General features: G+C 57.1%; 1 protein-coding gene across 1 annotated transcript; it reads left to right on the top strand.

Moving 5' to 3' along the window:
• Positions 1 to 494: 494 nt before the first annotated feature.
• On the top strand, positions 495 to 14,155 carry SLC22A11 (solute carrier family 22 member 11; the record flags this gene model as incomplete). Its single annotated transcript, XM_079707730.1, is given in 11 exon segments — positions 495 to 872; positions 2,807 to 2,874; positions 2,876 to 2,908; positions 5,111 to 5,150; positions 5,248 to 5,526; positions 7,024 to 7,146; positions 8,671 to 8,867; positions 10,967 to 11,181; positions 12,888 to 12,996; positions 13,949 to 14,046; positions 14,049 to 14,155. Coding segments are annotated over 11 exon segments (1,647 nt in total).
• Between the last annotated feature and the right edge of the window lie 518 nt (positions 14,156 to 14,673).

The raw sequence follows: 14,673 nt of genomic DNA, 5'->3' as shown, positions 1-14,673 counted from the left end.
CTATCAGATGGCCCGCGGGGAGCTGCTGAGGCCTTTCTGAGTAGCTGAGCCTGCCTTTCTCCCCCAGGATTCCTTGCTGGGATCTAACTTTAACCGTGGCAACGAGGCCACGGCCCGGTCGATGTTTCTTCCACTGCTGTAATTCAGTAACATCACGGCATCGAGTCTTTTTTTTTTTTTAAGCTTCTTGACCTTTTACTCTCAGGGTGCCCCAGATGCCCCAGTGAGTCTTATCTCCTCTCCAGGGCAGTGGAGCATCTGAGCGGTCATTCCTGGAAACTGGGTGAGGAGGGGTTTCTTCAAAGTATCTTGGGCATCTTGGGACACACTTGACTGGCTGCTGGACAGCTGCCCCACCCCCCCGGGGCCGAGTGGTGAGCGGAAGCAGAAGGTCTGGAGGTCCTGCGCTTGTTAGTGGTTCTGGGCAGCAGGCTGGTTACTCACCAGCTCCCTGACCCCCAGGAGACCTGCTGTAGGTGCCGGCATCTCTGTCCATGGTGTTCACTGAGCTCTTGGAGCAGGCTGAGGGTGTGGGCTTCTTCCAGGCCCTGCAGGTCCTCTCTGTCTGGGCGCCCATCCAATGGGTTGTGGAGAACTTTTCAGCTGCTGTCCCAGGCCACCGCTGCTGTGCCCACATGCTGGACAACGGCTCTGAGGCCCCCGGAAACCTCACCCCTGAGGCCCTCCTGGCCGTCTCCATCCCACTGAGCCCCAACCAGGAGCCCCACCAGTGTCTGCGCTTCCGCCAACCACAGTGGCAGCTCCTGGACCCCAACGCCATGGCCACCAACTGGAGCGAGGCTGCCACGGAGCCGTGCGTGGACGGCTGGGTCTACGATCGCAGCACTTTTACCTCCACCATCGTGACCGAGGTGAGGGCCTCCCCCCGACCCGCCCCAACCAACCCCACCACTTCCTTCCTTCCCAGCCTCCCAATGACTGGGAGGATTAGATAGACTCCATCACCGCTGTTAACTGATATGCCACCCCCTCAACACGTAACTACTGATCACTTGGGATGGCCTGGATTCTGATCTAAGGCTAAGGTTACAGGATGGACAGGGAGATTTCTAGGAGCTTACATTCTGCTGGAGAATTCAGAATCAGTCAACATTTAAGCCAGTAATAACAGCAGACCAAGTCCATACCTTGTGCCCTTTAAGTGGCAGCCACTGTTCTGATGCTTTCCCTGTCATCACAATTTCACAACAATCTCTTGAGGTGGGTTTTATTACTGACCCCATTTAATAAGTGACAAAACTGAAGCCCAGAGAGGTTAAGTAATTTGCCCCAGGACACACAGCTAAAGCACACTCGAATCTGATTCAACCCAGGCAGCCAGGCACCAGAACTTCTCCATCACTTTCTGTCCTGCCTTGAGTCTCAAGGCCCCTGCGTCCATAAGTGAGCACAAAGGAGAAAGCAGCTCCTGCTAGTAAGGAAGGGAGAGGCAGGCAGGGAAGGGCACTCCGAAGAGGTGACATCTAAGATGAGACTTGGATTATAAGAGAAGGAATCAGGGACTTACTTAGTGGCACAGGGGTTAAGAATCCACCTGCCAATGCAAGGGACCCGGGTTCGAGCCCTGGTCCAGGAAGATCCCACATGCCTCAGAGCAAGTAAGCCTGTGAGCCACAACTACTGAGTCCACGCACCAGAACTACTGAAGCCCGAGCGCCTAGAGCCCGTGCTCTGCAAGAAGAGAAGCCACCGCAATGAGAAGCCTGCGCACCGCAATGAAGAGTAGCCCCCGCTCGCTGCAACTAGAGAAATTCCATGCACAGCAACGAAGACCCAACACAGCCAATAAATAAATAAATATTTTTTTAAAAGACAGAGAAGGAATCAGTCACATGAAGTTCGGGAGAAAGCTTAGTTGGGACAGAGGTCCAAGTAGGAGCTTGTCTGGGTGTTGAAAGAGCAGAACATGGCACAGAGGGTGAGGGGTCTGGCGATGGCCGGGTGTGTGGGGAAGGGGCCTGGATTTTGTTTAAGTGCAAAGGAAAGTCACTGGAGGCTTTGGGACTAGGAGGTGCTGTGATCTGACTTGCATTTTCAAGAGGTGACTTTGCAGGGTGAAGAACACCCTGTGGGGTGGGCGCTCCTCCTGCAGCGGTTCAGGCAAGAGAGGGAGCCGTGGGCGGAGCGTCCAGGCCTTGGGGAGGGGAAGAGAGGCGGAGATGGAGAGGGAACCATGGGCACCGTGGGCGGAGCGGCCATGCCTCAGTGAAGGGAAGAGAGGTGGAGATGGAGAGGGAACCGTGGGCGGAGCGGCCAGGCCTCGGTGAAGGGAAGGGCTGACCTGGGGGGAGAGGTGACGGGGCCAGTGTTCAGGCGATGTCTCTCTGGTCCACGTCAGGCAGCAGGGAAAATCACGGTGACACGTGCTTAGCCCTCAGTGCTCATCTTCATGCCCTGTAAGAGAAGCAACCGTACAGCCCCATTTCTGGAGAAGACGGGCTCTGCCAGGTTCAGGAACGCCCCCAGGGGCACCAGCCTGTCGGTCATCAGCTGACTCAGAATTCGAGCCTGTGGTTTAACCGCCACCCACCACTGTCCACTCGGAGCGGCCGTCACGCCATCAGACCCAGAGCCGTGTCACATGCACCACGCTGTGGGCTGACAGGGTGGGGCTGAGGCCCGCTGCCCGCACTCCCTTCCACCTGGGTCGCCTGGCCTTAGGAATCTGGGGAACCCATGCAGGGTGGCCGGATCCCCTCTGGGGGTCCTGGACCTTCCTCTGCCACCCTGGCCCTGCTATTCCACACCCCCTGAGCTAGGCTGATGCACCCTCCTTCTCTTCCAGCAGGACCTGGTGTGTGACCACCAGGGCCTGAAGCCCCTAGGCTGGTCCATCTACCTGGCGGGGCCATGGCGGGTGGATCACCTGGGGCCTCCTCTCCCACCAGTCAGTATCTCTCCCCGTCCCAGATCCTTCAAAACAGAGTGAACATTGTGGGGCCAGAGGTAAGGCAGTGTCCAGTGAGCGTTCGTGTTTCCTAAGGGTGGGCCTCCCCTGGTCTGGGGTCTGCGTCCCGTGTTCACACGGAGCCAAGACCCCAATGTCTGAACCTCGTTGCCAGGTTGAGCTGAGAAATTGCCCTGAACACTGGCTCTCATCTTCAGCTATTGCACCAAACTTTATTGAGCACCTACTGTGTGCCAAGCACTGCACAGCCCCTGCCCTCAGGGAGCCGATGGTCTTCTGGACATAGACTGACCCCTCTTTCTTTTAACTCCAAGTACATGAAATGTAATGAAATAGAAATACTCCTCTCCCTCCTCCCCCATCATCCCCCCTCCACTGCCCCCCACCACACCCCTCCTGAGGTGGAGCACCCAGAATGCTGCTGTCCGGGACCTTCTCTCCGTCTGCGGTCCCCTCCTGCACAGGGCACCGCTGTCCAGTGCTGAAAACACCCACGTCGCACCCCCTCAGCTTGTAAACCCAACTGCAGACTTGGAGGCACCTCACACTTACCACTGTCAATGCTGAGCCGCTGACTCTCCACCCCCAGTGCAGCCCCCTCCCCACCAGACTCCATCCTGGAAAACAGCCCCGCTGGGAGCCAGCCCTGTGCTCCCTCCCTCACCACCCACACTCATCCTCCAGGGCACAGCCCCAGCCCAACGCCCTCTGCCCCACGCCCGCTGTCCCCCGCCCAAGCCACCGCCCTCTCTGGCCCTGCTACGGCCTCCTCTGGGGTCTCCTGTCTCTACTGGGCCTTCCGTTCTGCTGCAGAGTTCAGAGTGACTTTGCAAAGGCTTATATGTGGATCTGGTCGCTGCCCAGCCTGAGGTCCCCTGGGCTCCCACACCAAGGACAGTCCCCACCCCACCCCACCACCCCTGCTCAGCACTTGACTTCTCCCCCTGAGTCACGCCGGCCCCTCCTGGGGCACCGCTGCTCCCGTCCAGCCCACAGAACCCACTGAAGCCGGTGGCCGAGCCTCGCCTAGAGGTTTCTGCCCACAGCTGCTTCGTGCCCAGCACACAGGCCTCAGCTCCAGGCCGCTCCTCAGAGAGGCCTTTCCGGCTTCAGGCACAAAGGTCCCATGGTCCTGCCCACGCTCCCCATCGCAGCTCCTGGCTCTCTCTGCTGGTGCCCAGCTTTCGTTAGCTTGTTTACTGTGTGTGTCCCCACGAGAACATAGCTCCAAGGAGGCAGGGGCCTTGGGGCTGTATCCCCAGTGCCCAGCACATAGCACATAATCATAATACACTGAATGCTCGAATGGCTTCCGGACTCTGGGCAGTGCAGGCTCTGGGGCCTCGTGTCCCAGCTTCTTAGAGGCGGGTTTGTTGCTTCTCTAGGCTTCCTGCTGTGAGTGGGGACCCTGCCACCTACCCATGGGGTTGTGAAGATTCAGTTAATCAGATGCAGAGCCTGGACGGGGCCAGCACGGGGGTCGCTCTTCGTGGGCCTTATGTTACCCCGAGCGTAGCAGGGAGCCTGAACAGTGAGGCAGGAGGTGGTCCAGTTTGCACTTTCGGAGGACTGGCCGCCGTGCTGCCACTTACCTTCCCCAGGGGCCACCCACACCGGGAGCCAAATCGCCATCAGTCTGAGGGTCGCCTGGTGAGCCTGGGGTCAGCGCCAGATGTCAGCCTCCAGACCTCACCCCGGATCTGGGGCGCATGTCCCTGCTTCTGGGCGCTGCTCAGACAGGCAAGGCCAAGGTTCGCCCGCATCTCTCCAGTCTGACTGACACACACTTCAGCTAAATGCAGGCAGTGGCTCGGGCTAAGCTGACCTCACTGGGGCTGAGGGCCCTCCAGTCACAGGCATGGAGGAGCTGCCTGGGTCACCCAAGGCCATGTGCGCTCAGCCTCCTGCCAGCCTCCTCCCTTGTTCAGTGTGTCCTCGTGAATCCCTGCATTTTACAGATGGAGAGACTGTGGCCCAGAGAGCAAGGCGTCTGCCATTTTTATAACAAATGCACTCTGTACGTGATCCTAGGAGATCCGAGAAGGAGGTGCTGCCTGCACTGGCAGGCGCTCCGGCAGGTGCCCCAGTCTCCTTCGGACCTCCGGCGACAAGTCCCTGCCTCTACGCCCAAGTCCCCAGGGCCCCTCTCCAGGCCCCCACTGTGCTTGTCTCCCGAAATAGGTTTGGGCAGAAGCCAGTTCTGAGCTGGCGCTGCCTGCAGGTGACGTGGCCAGTATCAGCCCCATCGTTGCCCCCAATTTCCTTGTCTACGATTTTTGAGCCCTTTGGGAATGGCTGGCATCATCCTGACCTCGAAGACGCTCAGTGGATCCCTTGATGACCTGCCCCAGCCGTGTCGGGGTGGGGAGGAGGGCGCTCAAGGCCACTGCACGTGGCCCTCACCTGCTCATCTGCACCGCCTTTCAGTGGTGGAGGGGACCACGACACGCACGAGGGCCATCACCATGACGATCCTGAGATGCACCTACAGCATCGGCCAGACGGCCATGGGCAGCCTGGCCTTTGCCCTGTGGGACCGGCGAGCCCTCCAGCTGGCCTTGTTGGTGCCCTTCTTGGTCATTTTCCTGATATCCTGGTCAGTGCAGCTGGGGCCTTTTCCCTTGGGGAGAACATCGCTGAACGGGAGGGGGACCCTGGGTGAGAGGGGCCCTACCACTCTGGCTGGCCACGGCTCCCAAGGTGCCGAGACCATGGAAGAGAATGATGTGAGCAGACCCCACTGAGGAGAGACAACTTGGGGGCTCAGAGTTCCGGGGTGGGCATTTCAGGCAGGGGTCCGTGGTTCTCTCCAGCCCACTGACCTCTGGGCCTGAGGCTGAGGGCTCCGTTCTTCCCTCACATCACACCCCCACCAGCGTCACACCCTCACATCACTTGCCCAGCCTGCGGACCTCCAAGTCAGGCATTGAATATGGAAAGATATTATCACTTTTATTTTCGGTGCTGCGAAAATCCCTGAGGCCTGGAAATACCTGCTTGGGTGGGGACTAGAAGAAGAGATACAGGGAAATAAACACAAATTCCTGTCCTCATAAGTTCTCTTGTGCCCGTGGGCCAGAGTTGAGCAGGTCCGCTGTGGGGTGTAGAGAAGACTAAGGACTCATTCATTCATTCTGAAATATTTATTGCACTCCTGCTCTGTGCCAGACTTGGCTTTAGGCACTGGGGACCCATCGGCAAATAAAACAGATCATAGATCAAAAGTCACCGACTACATGGAGGTTTATTGTATCAACAGGACCAGGAAGAAAGGAGGAAGACCATCCCATAGTTACACTGATTAAGCCGCCCTAGCCACACTGATTGGGTGCATCCAGGTGCTGTTGGTAACACCAGATGTATATCAACACTCTTTCTAATGAGCAAGATGCTGTTATTACTGCCACTTCCAGATGAGGGGCTGAGGCCCGGAGAGGGCCAGTGACTTGCCCAAGGCCACGCAGTCACTGCGTGCCAGAGGCAAGATTTGAATCCTGGCAGGCTGACTCTTGTAACCACCTCATCAAACTGCCTCCAGAAGTTTTTCTTAGCTTCCCTGCAAACAGGGCTGAGCTCCTGCGGGCTGGGAAAACCCTGACCCTTTCAAAAGGGAGATGCTTCTCCCTGCCCATCTGCCCCTGAAGCTGGGAAGAAGCCTACTATTTTCAAAAAACCACTTGATCCTGGTTGGGGATGTTTTAAATGTGCGTGTTTTTTTAAAATGCAGCATGATGCAAGCTTTCTACCATAGAAATGACCCCAGAATCACCCCATGTCCAGGCAGCCTGTGCGCTGACTGAATGTGAGGCTTGGGTGGGCAGGCTCCTGGCAGCAGGGAAGCCAGATGGGGTGCCAGGGAGTGGGGGCTGGTGAAGAGGGTGGCCAGGCATTGGGACTCATCTTTATTCTGAGACCATCAGGGACTTCCCAGCCTGGCATTAGCGGTGCAGAGGGAGAAGCAGCTGCCTTCTCCCCACTCCTGTTGCAGCTGGCAGGTCTGCTGCCCACCACCCCCTCCCCACATGACCTGGGGGGAGTGCCCAATCTACACGAAGAAAACAAAGACCCAGCCAAGCACCTGCTTCTTCAACCGGTGGCTGCCAGAATCCGCCCGATGGCTGATTATGGTGGGCGAAACAGATCGAGCGCTTCAGGAACGCAAAAAGGTTGCCAAGATAAATGGCCACAAGGAAGCCAAAAAGACACTGACTATAGAGGTGAGATGCTGCTATTTGTGATACAGTGTGGGACATGACCCAGGGAAGGACATCCACTGATGTTTTATCATTATTATCACCAGCATCACCCCAATCTGCTCCAGCACCACCTCCATCAACACACCCATACCATCAAAACACCACCATCGACATCACCATCACTGTTGTCAGTTTTGCCATCTCTATCATCACCATCACCATAATCATCATCACCATTATCACCATAATCATCACCATCAGCCCCACCATCATCATCACCATAATCAACACCATCATCACCACCACTAACATCACCGCAACCATCATCACCTCCATCACCACCACCATAATCATCACCACCATTATCATCACCATCATCACAACCATAATCATCATCACCATAAGCACCACCATCATCATCACCACCAGTATCAGAACCATCATCACCTCCATCACCATCACCATCACCGTTATCACCACCATTACCATGTCCACTACACCCACAATCACCACCACTGTCATCATTTCTACACAAACACCACTACCATCATTACCACCACCATAATAATACCACTAATATCAACATCATCATCAACAGCTTTACAACTCTCCATAGACCCCCCATCACTATTACCACCATCACCACCACCATCATCACCTCCACCAGCACCATCACAACTGACCTCACCTTTATTATCACCGTCACTACCAATATCATCATAAACATCACCATCAACATCTCTACAAAGCCTCACCAACACCACCACTATTACTATCACCATCAGCTTCACCACCATCATTGGCATCCTCATCACCACCATCCCCAACTCCACCACAGCCACCATCAACACCAACACCAACAACAATACAACCATTATCAACAACAGCACACCCACATCACCATCTCTATTATTCATCACCTTAATCCACATATGCTGCTCATTTACCTCACGGGGCTTCTCAGCGTATTTGGGGAAACAGGATGTGCTTATCTGAAGGTACCTATTTCAAGGAAGTAGGTGTGGGAGGATGTGCAGACAGAGACTAGAGGACACAGAGCGCCCTGGGGGCAGAAGGATCAGGGAAAGCTTCCAAGAGGAGGTGAGCTAGAGCTGACCAGGACTGAGCTGAGCACAGGGCAGGCCGGGCCCGGGGTGCAGGCAGAGACTGGATGGGTACTTGGGAGGATCCAATGGCTGGAGGGGGCGTGCGCTGATGCCAGCCAAGAGGAGTGAAAAGGGACGGTAGGGCTTTGCGGGGTAACTGTCCAAACCTTCCTGCAGCCTGCAGCTCAGAGACTAGAGCTGGGACACAAGACCTGCTCCTTGGTTCTGAGTAGGGCGACCGGGTCTGCAGAAGGTAGCTCAGCTAGGGGCCAGAGAGAACCCTTTCTGCCCTCAGGCCATCCGCTCCCCCAGGGCTCTCCAGTCTCCAGAGGCCAAGGCCAGGCTCTCCCTACCACTCTGCCCATCCGGACACCATTCTCAGCACAGGGGTGGGGCAGGGCCATGGCCCCAACATTCACTGCCCCCGTCATCCCTGGAGGTACTGATGTCCAGCATGGAGGAGGACGTATCCTCTGCGAAGTCCCGCCGGTCAGGGCCGGACCTGTTCCGTATGCTCGCGCTCCGCTGGAGAAGCTGCAGACTGTTGGTAGTGAGGTATGCCATCCTGAGCATCCCTCCCGGGGCTAAGGAGGGCGGGGTGTCCAGCAGGAAAACAGCCCCTGCAGGCCTCATGGGGTACATTTCTGGCCAGAACAGGCAGCTCCCCCAGGAGGCAAGAGCCTAGCAGGTAGGGGAGACAGAGTACGTACAGATGTGATCGGGAGGCCAGCTTGTGCAGGAAGTCAGCTAGATGGCAGGGCTGGGCTGTGGTCCTGGGCAGGGTGCCAGGGTCAGGCTGAAGCCCAGGGCAGAGGCAGAGCCAGGTCCTCAGAGCCAAGGGACCAGCAATAGCTGGAAAGGATCACTGCCGGTCAGCACTGGACTCACCCTGACAGCTGGACTCCTAGAGGGTGGCAGGGACCACGTGCTGGCCACACACATCCCACTCTGAGCCACCCCATGAGATAAGTTCATTTATACCCCACTTCACAGATGGGGAAAGAGAGGCTGGGAGAGGCAAGAAACTTGCCCAAGATGACAGAGCAGGCATTTGAACCCAGGCTGAGCTACCTCCTCGTCCTGCTCTCTGACCCTCCAGCCCCACATTGAGCGTGGACTCCCCGTCCCGCCCCAGGGGGCCCCATCTCCCAGGGGTACCTGGGACCAGGAAAAGGCCCCTTAAGACAAATTCAGTTTAAGTGACTTCCAGAAGAGTGGATGGAAAAGTGAGGGTCAGGTTTGATTGGGCCTTGATCTTGAAATAAAACTCAAAATTAGGAAAACATTTATTTTATGCTATATTTAAGCACATATGGGTTATAATGGCAAATACGTGCTACATCTCAGACAGAGAATGCATCAAATGCTTCTCTCTCTCTCTCTCTTTTATTTTTTTTGCTTAAATTTTTTTTTTTCCTGATAAATTAGGAGTGCCCAGGGCCACTGAATGTCCAGGGCCATTCTTTCAAAAACCATCAAGGCTTCCTCAAGTCTCCCAGGGTCCACTCTGCACTCTTTGTTATTCAAATCACAGGCTGTGAGGCGGCCACCCTCGTGGGTTTTCTTATCTCTGTTAACCCAGTTGTTACTGGCTAAGGCTCTAGATACCTATGGGTCAGCTGCTTTCAGCTCCAGCCTGGCCCTTGTCAAGTCACTTTCACAAACTTCAGGAAGCGCTGCGTTTCTGCAGGAATCGCAGCTTTTCTCTACAGTTGTCGGCCTGGTGGTGCCAGGTGTCTACTGAGGACGGCACTCAGGTGCCCCTGAAGGGGCGGGCTGGGAGGAGCGTCCAGGTGAAGCAGGGATGGGGACAGACTGGAAAAGTGGTGGAGAATAATTTCCCACCATGGCCACTTGTGGAGCCAGATTCAATCTCCAAGGTGTAGAAATTCAGCTACTGTAAGTTCAGCTACTCAGGAGCGTGTGTCACGGGGTCCCCTGGGAAGCAGACTTTGAGATGGAGGTCCATGAGCAGGCAGTTCACAGAGGGGGCTCTAGGGACCACCTCTCATGGAAGCAGAGAGGGGCCAGGGAGGGCAGGAAGCAGCAGGGTCAGGGAAGGAGTCGTGGTGATGCCGTCACAGCCAGGCCCCAGCCTGGGGACCTGGGAGCTGGGGTGGCCCTTCTGAGTCATCTCTCTGGACCATGTAGACCAGCCATGGGATGCTCTCCCCAGCTGGGGGGCAGAACTCCCAGGGCACTGAAGGGGGCAGGCCAGCATCCTCCACCGAGACCCCATTCTATTATTAATCCCATGGTTCAAGACAAAGAAACGTGTCCAGACAGGGCCAGGCAGAGACTTGCCCAGGTCCATGGCTAGTAGAGTGGGACCCAGATCATGGTTCCCGGCCACGACTGGGAACAGGAAACAAAGCCAGAGGGTGCTAGAGCCTGGCAAAGGGGCAGGTCAGCTTGACCCACTGCCCCATCTGCCCAGAGAGGGTCATGTTTTCCTCCTTGTTGGTGGAGAAGGAGCCTAAGAGGCAACGTCCAGCCCACCATGGCCGACACCCAAGGCTAACACCCAAGGCCCACACGTGGAATGGATGGGGCCACCACTCTCCCCACCCTTTCCTGGGACAACCTGACCCCGGGGAGATGCATCCTGCACTCACCAGGCTGCCTGGGGGTCTGGGCTGGTGGTGCTCTCCTGGTGCAGCCCCGGCGTAGGTGATGGTGCAGGGGTGCCCACTCCTCCGTGGGGCAGGGACCTGACTTCCAGATTCGCCCCACAGCCTGTCCCTCACCCTCTCCTACTATGGGCTAGTCCTCCACCTGCAGAACCTGGGGAGAAGCATCTTCTTCCTCCAGGTCCTCTTTGGAGCCACAGACTTCCGGGCCCGGATCACCACCACGCTCCTGCTCAGGTTCTTTGGCCGCCACACGACCCTGGCCGGCTCCCTGGCTGTGGCTGGCCTCGCCATCCTGGCCAACATGCTGGTCCCACAAGGTGCAGCCAGGGCAGCAGGAGGGAAGGCTGAGGCGCTGCCGGCCCGGGAGCCTGCTGGCCTGTCCACTGCACCGCACCACCACCAGCCTCTTCCCCTCCCCTGGCCCCGAGGATGGGCAGGGGCCACTGCGTCCCGGCTCTGCCCAAGGCCATTACTGCCACAGCCCAACCAGACCCCACCCATTTTCCTGGGGAAACTGAGGCTCAGAGAGACGAAGCCAGGTGCCCGAGATCCCTCAGCAGCAAACGACAGAGCCAGGCCTGGACCAGACTTTAAGCCAGAGGCCAAGTCTGCAGTGGGAAGAAGGGTTCAGGAGGCTGAGAGGGGCTCCAAGTGAGGCAGGAGGGGCACCAGGCCGAGTGTGTGTGGTGTTTCCTCTCATTAACTAAGCAAGAGGGGAGACTTCCCTGGCGCTCCAGTGGTTAGGACTCTGCACTTCCACTGCCGGGGACCCAGGTTTGATCCCTGGTTGGGGAGCTAAGATTCCCACATGGCCAAAAACAAAAGAAGCAAAAGGAGGCTTCCCTGGTGGCTCAGTGGTTAAGAATCCACCCACCAATTCAGGGGACATGGGTTCAAGCCCTCATCCAGGAAGATCTCACATGCCGCGGAGCAACTAAGCCGTGCGTCACAACTACTGAGCCGCACGCCACAACTACGGAAGCCCACGCACCTAGAGCCCGTGCTCCGCAACAAGAGAAGCCACCTGCATGCCGCAACTAGAGAAAGCCCGCGCGTAGCAACGAAGACTCAACACAGCCAAAAAATAAGTAAGTAAATAAATTTATATTAAAAAAATTAAAAACCTCATACTGCAGATACTATAAAATGTGGGTGCATTAATGACAAAAAAAAATCGGTATTAAAAAAAAAAAACGAAGCAAGAGGCTGAGCACTGGGGCCGCTGGGATGGGCCCTGGCCTCACCCCGCTTTCTGACTGAGGCTGTGAGGCCCCAGAAACCCTCTCCGTGTCTCATTTTATTGCTCAAGGTGAGTGACTGGGGGAGGGGCAGGGACAGGTGTCCCACGGTGGCAGCAAAGCCAGGAGGGAGGCAAGGGAGGACCAGCAGCTGGGAGGGGCGGGGTGAGGATGGAGGACCAGTCGGGAGCCCAAACTCTGAGTGAGATGCGGCGCTCTGAGAAAAACTCCAAAGACAGCACTTGAGAGTTTTTTATGACTCTTCCCAACCATGTGCGGGAAGGGAGGTGGGGCCCAGGCCCACCCCTGGCTTGTGACCTGCACCCTGGTTTCCCAGCTGAGGCTCCCTGTGGAAGCAGGGGCCCCACAGGCAGGCTGAGGGCTGGTGGGAAGGAGTGGTGGGAAGGCTTCTGGGTAGCTGGGCACCCCAGGGCCCCTGTTGTGGGCCTGGGCCTGGCATGACCCTCTCCTTCGAGGGAGGAAGCACCCTCAGGGCCCAAGGAGCCCTGGCACTGTCGCCCCTCGAGTGCCACCCGCAGCTGCCCCCAGGCTCACCCACCCCAGACCTGGCTGGGTTCTTGCCCTGCACCCCACCCCCGGCCCACCCACCAGGATGTCATCCTGCACTGCATCTCCACCTGACCCGGAGCAGCCTGGCACCGGGTCACACTGCCCGGGACCCGCTTTCAGCCCAAAGCAGCCTTGTGGGAGAACCCAGTCACTCTGCTCCAGGCTCCTGGGGACCCTCCCGAGCAGACCCCACCCTCACCCCTTCCTCTGCCTAGATCTGCAGACCCTGCATGTGATCTTGGCTGTGCTGGGAAAGGGATGTTTTGGCATCAGCTTAACCTGCATCATGGTCTACAAGCCGGAATTCTTCCCAACTTCGCTGCGGTAGGCTGGGCTGCCGGCTGGGCCCAGGAGGGGCCGCCAGGCCTGGGGCGGGCGAGAAAGGGACACCCCTGCGAGGGCCCATGGTGGGGGTAGAGAGAGGGGCTGGGCACCCAGGGACACACAGCAGAGGGAGGGGGGACCCAGCGCCGATATGGAACTGAGCAGACGCCCTGGAGTCCTTCCCCCAAAGGCACCTGCTCAGCCAGGGCCTTTGCAAACAGCCTCTCCCCAAGAGTCCAGGCTCGGAGGCAGCCCCACGGAGAGCCCTCAGGAGGCCTCTGGACTGGAAACTGCTTCGAGCCACACAGCTCTCTGCTCAGGTGAAATCTTATAAGAGCCCTGGTGAGGAGACCAAGAGCTACCGGGGGTCGTGGGGACTCTGCTTGCTTCCCACTGTCCCCTCCCTGCCCCAAGGGAGCCCCAGGTCACCTCCTCGGAACCCAGTGGTCTAGAGTTAGACCACCCCTGCATTGGACAGTTGGGTAGACTGAAGCTTAGGGTGGCCAAGGATTTAGTTGAAGAGCAGGGCTGGACCCCAGCCCCCAGAGGCCTGGCCCAGCCTCACTCATGGTGCTCACTCACTCACTTGTCCACTCTTTCTTTTTTTTTTTTTTTGACACACATTTATTGAGTTTGTTGATACTTTATAGAAAGTCTGAAATGGGAGCTCCGTGGCCTTGCAGGAGCCCTGAGAAAAGCCTCCAAATTACCTGAGACCAGGGAGAATAGGGTGGGCCCTAGAGAGCTCCCATGAAGGACTCTGGATATTCCCAGGAGGCAGAAGCCCCTTTGGATGGGAAAATCTAGGTGAGCTCAATGGAGGAGGTGGGGTTAGAAGAGCCCTTGAGGAGGGCGACTCCAGCAGCCCAGCTTTCCCTCCTCTGGCCCAGCCAAGTAGCCCCTCTGAAGTGGCAGTTGTGACAAGGGTCCCAGCCCTCCTCTCTACCCACAGGATGACAGCAGAAGTCTTCCTGCATTCAGCAGGTCAGCGGGGGTCTGTAATGGGCCCCCTGACCAGGATGACCTGCGAGGTCCTTCCCCTGCTGGCTCCCCCTCCTACGGTGTCATCCCCATCATTTCCAACCTCATTGTCCTCTTCCTCTTGGAGACCTGGGGACTTCTACTCCCTGACACCATCCAGGACCTGGAGAGACAGTGAGTGACCCATGGCCACCCTGGGAGTGATGTAGCTGCGTGGGGCTGCAGATATGGTGGCAGGTCCACCACAGCCCGGAGACAGGAGAGCCCAAGGGTCAGGAGATGTCCTGGGCAGAGAGGTCAGGAACAGGGCCGGGCTGGTCATCATGATGACGCCCACAGCTTGAGCTTGTTTAGTGCCCAGAGCATTCCCGACACCATGCTCACGGCAGCATGTTTCTGAAACCATTTAATCTTTACAACAACCCTGCTAGGAAGATACTATTGCTCTCCCTGTTTACAAGAGGCTCAGAGAGATGAAGTGACTTATTTGAGGCCTCACAGGTAGAAGGTGATTGTACCTTAGACAGGAAAATGTACTGGTCAAGAGCCCGGCTCTGCAGCCAGACTGCCCAAGACTGAATCCCTGCCTACGCAGGCAAGTGTATTCCCTCTCTCATCAAACTGGCACAAGAAGAAAAAGAGATCCTCAACAGTTCTCCTTAAGGCTTCCTGCCAAGGAGCCCAGGCCCAGACAGA

The sequence above is a fragment of the Hyperoodon ampullatus genome (assembly GCF_949752795.1).
Source record: "Hyperoodon ampullatus genome assembly, chromosome: 7".
In the NCBI taxonomy this organism is placed as follows: Eukaryota; Metazoa; Chordata; class Mammalia; order Artiodactyla; family Ziphiidae; genus Hyperoodon; species Hyperoodon ampullatus.
Note: the sequence above shows the minus strand (reverse complement) of the source record. Positions and strands in the feature narration are given on the sequence as shown.